Here is a 3,280-nt window from a genome sequence, read left to right on the forward strand (position 1 = left end):
TTCACCTGGATTCACCTGGTCAGTCTGTCATGGAAAGAGCAGGTGTTCTTAATGTTTTGTATACTCAGTGTGTAACATTTCCTAAACAGTATACATTWCCTAACCAGTATATAACATTTYCTAAACAGTATACATTTCCTGACCAGTATATAACATTTCCTAACCAGTATATAACATTTCCTTAACAGTATACATTTCCTAAACAGTATATAACATTTCCTAACCAGTATATAACATTTCCTTAACAGTATACATTTCCTAAACAGTATATAACATTTCCTAACCGGTATATAGCATTTCCTGACCCGTGTATAACATTTCCTGACCAGTATATAACATTACCTAACTCCCCCGTCTCGTCTTCAGGAGCTGAAAGACCCCCAGTGCCGGGACGAAATGGCGGCTGCGCGCGGCGCCCTGAAGAAGAACGCCACCATGCTCTACACGGCCTCGCAGGCCTTCCTGCGCCACCCGGACGTGGCGGCCACGCGCGCCAACCGCGACTACGTCTTCAAGCAGGTGCAGGAGGCCATCGGGGGCATCAGCAGTGCCGCTCAGGCCACCTCGCCCGGCGACGAGAAGCACGGCCACGCCGGCATCGGCGAGCTGGCCGCGGCCCTCAACGAGTTTGACGTGAGTACCATCACCTATTTCGCTCTTTCGCTCTCCCCAGCCCCATGATAAAAGTCGGGAAGCGTTGTATGGAGTTCTATGGAGTCTGCAAGACTGTGGGTCTGGCTAGGGTGTATTTCTAAGGYTGTTTCCCAGGTGGGTCCCAGGCAGTGGTTTCCCTTCCCTTCCCTTCCTCTCTTTGAGGGCCGCTGCCCCGTCTCTGTGCTCTGCGGCCGCATCACAASTATTAGCCTTGTCTCCGTGTGGTTTTTCAAAAAAAGGGCAACCGTTCTGGCAAAGCGTATTTGAAACGGATTCTTGACACACTTTTCAGGTGAACACGTTTGAGTGTTTGACAGTTGTACAGAGTACTTTAAACTCGATCTACTCCACTGTACTGTACACCCCGTGGTCTTGCACAGAGAGACAGAACAGTGAATGCCACTGACTAACATTACCACTGAAACCATCCGGTGATATACACTCACCTTCCGTCATCACACGTTCCCAAAGCCTTTAAAGATATGGATTCAGAGAGACTTTTGSCTTCTTTTTCGACACACYGCTTGGGTTGTCTCTGTTGCCTCGGCATTCACAATAAAACATTTTGACACCCTTTTAATTACATACAACATGATGAATTGCTACCTGCAACCACAGCCGACGATTATATCAGACCATGAATTATTCAACTAACATTTGCAAAGGGAGAGAGTCACACAGGCGTACAAACACGAACACATGCACACACACAGAGACACACCCACACACGCACAACACACACAGGCAGACGCACACACTTCCGTTTCCCACCTCAGGTGTGTGTGACTAACTTTCCCATATTCGTCTCTTCAGTCTTTTGATTCCCCAACACAGCCTGCAATACCACACATGCCTATTGCATATTGTCTGTTATTTTCTTTGTGGTGATATTATTAACAGTAACTTTGACAGATGACTTAATTCACCTGCGTACGGCTGAGCATTTTCAAACATCGCTGTTTGATCAAAGGATTATTCTGAGGCAGGTAATTTACCAGCTTAAAAAATGCCACATCAGCAGATAAGTCAATGTACATTGTTGTGTATGTCCTATCTAGTSTACTACTTTTGACCAGAGCMCTATGAGCACTATATAGGGAATAGGGTKCCATGCAACYCTGCATTCATTCATCATTYATTATCTTTAAATTAACTTCCCTTTAAGTACACACACTGGCAGCACTGGAGGAATACATCATTTACAAGGATGTCCCTAAATATTATTACYAGCATGTACATTCCAGAATGGTATATTCCAGAATGGGTTCTGCTGCTTAGAGAAATATGAGTAAATGCTGTCACCTAGTGGCCAACGACTATAAATACACAGTAGACTGATAATTGATAACAGTGGATTGAATTCAGAGCAGTGCCCATCTCAGAGTAGGAGTGCTGATCTAGGATCAGCTCCCCAATGTCCATGTCATCTTATTCATTATGATCTAAAAGGCTGAACTGATCATAGATCAATACTCAGACAGACTTTATGAATAAGGGCCCAKCACATACTGTGACATTTCAGAGGGACTGTTTTTTTATTTTACCTTTATTTAACTAGGCAAGTCCGTTAAGAACAAATTCATATTTTCANTTTTTTATTTTACCTTTATTTAACTAGGCAAGTCCGTTAAGAACAAATTCATATTTTCAATGACAGCCTAGGAGCAGTGCCTCGTTCAGGGGCAGAACAAAATATTTTTACCTTGAGGATTTGAACTTGCAAGCCTTTACATTTACTAGTCCAACACTCTAACCATTAGGCTACTTGACGTTTTTTGTTGTACTGACAATACATGGACTTGAAATTAAAACGCAATTCAACATTCTTCATTAAATATTTTGCCATTTAGCAGATGCTCTTATCCAGAGCAACTAGAATGAAGTGCCTTTCTCTGCAATTCAAACCCACGACCTCGTTTAAGTTACATACTAATCAGCAGGCAATATATTTTGAGGGAGAATATTGAAAAAGTCATAATGTCTGATGTCATTGGTTTGATTGATTGGGCGTGTATTATTGACATTATAGTTAGAAGCGTGGCTTTGAATACATTAGCAGCTTTTAATGTGTTTTTGTTTAATTGATCTGATAGCATTCCGTGTCATGAGTGTATTATGCCTGAAGTGTAAAGTGGTTGTGCACGGGACTCAGTTTTTATTAGGTTGTAGGGCAACAAAAAAATATCACTCGTGTGTTAACCTTTAGGTTGGCTAGCATACCATTTGGTTTGTGGTACTGTTAAGGCATCTGCATGCTTCCCACCCGGAACAGTCCGGAACAGTTTGTGCATGTATTATGACATTTTTGTTCGTTTTGGTCTTCGGCAAGAGTTTTTTTGGCTGTTTGTGCTCTACATTTTTCTCGAGGTAAGCCGAAGTCTGATAGCCAAAGTCTACGCCCCTTTGTCGGTGATCGGTCAACAGTAGGGATTCTTCAATTAAGTCTGTTGTCATTCAACRAGAGACGACTCGTTTTCATTCGGGTTTTTCACTTGAGAAACACCTGCACCAAACATCTTAGTTAGATGTARAATTGTGCGACTAAGATCTCCTCTGCAAAAATATCAAAATGAATGACAGATTTATTATATCTTACGTGAATTCTACGGCGTCTCAAGATGGACAA

General features: G+C 42.4%; 1 protein-coding gene across 1 annotated transcript in view; it reads left to right on the plus strand.

Moving 5' to 3' along the window:
- The window catches only part of LOC112080654 (catenin alpha-2-like), a 611,175-nt gene that overhangs the window by 15,989 nt on the left and 591,906 nt on the right, over window positions 1-3,280 (plus strand). Inside the window, 1 exon segment of the mRNA XM_070442653.1 lies at window positions 367-633. Coding sequence (XP_070298754.1) covers window positions 367-633 — 267 coding nt within the window.

Source organism: Salvelinus sp. IW2-2015, unplaced genomic scaffold, assembly GCF_002910315.2.
Source record: "Salvelinus sp. IW2-2015 unplaced genomic scaffold, ASM291031v2 Un_scaffold16412, whole genome shotgun sequence".
Taxonomy (NCBI): Eukaryota; Metazoa; Chordata; class Actinopteri; order Salmoniformes; family Salmonidae; genus Salvelinus; species Salvelinus sp. IW2-2015.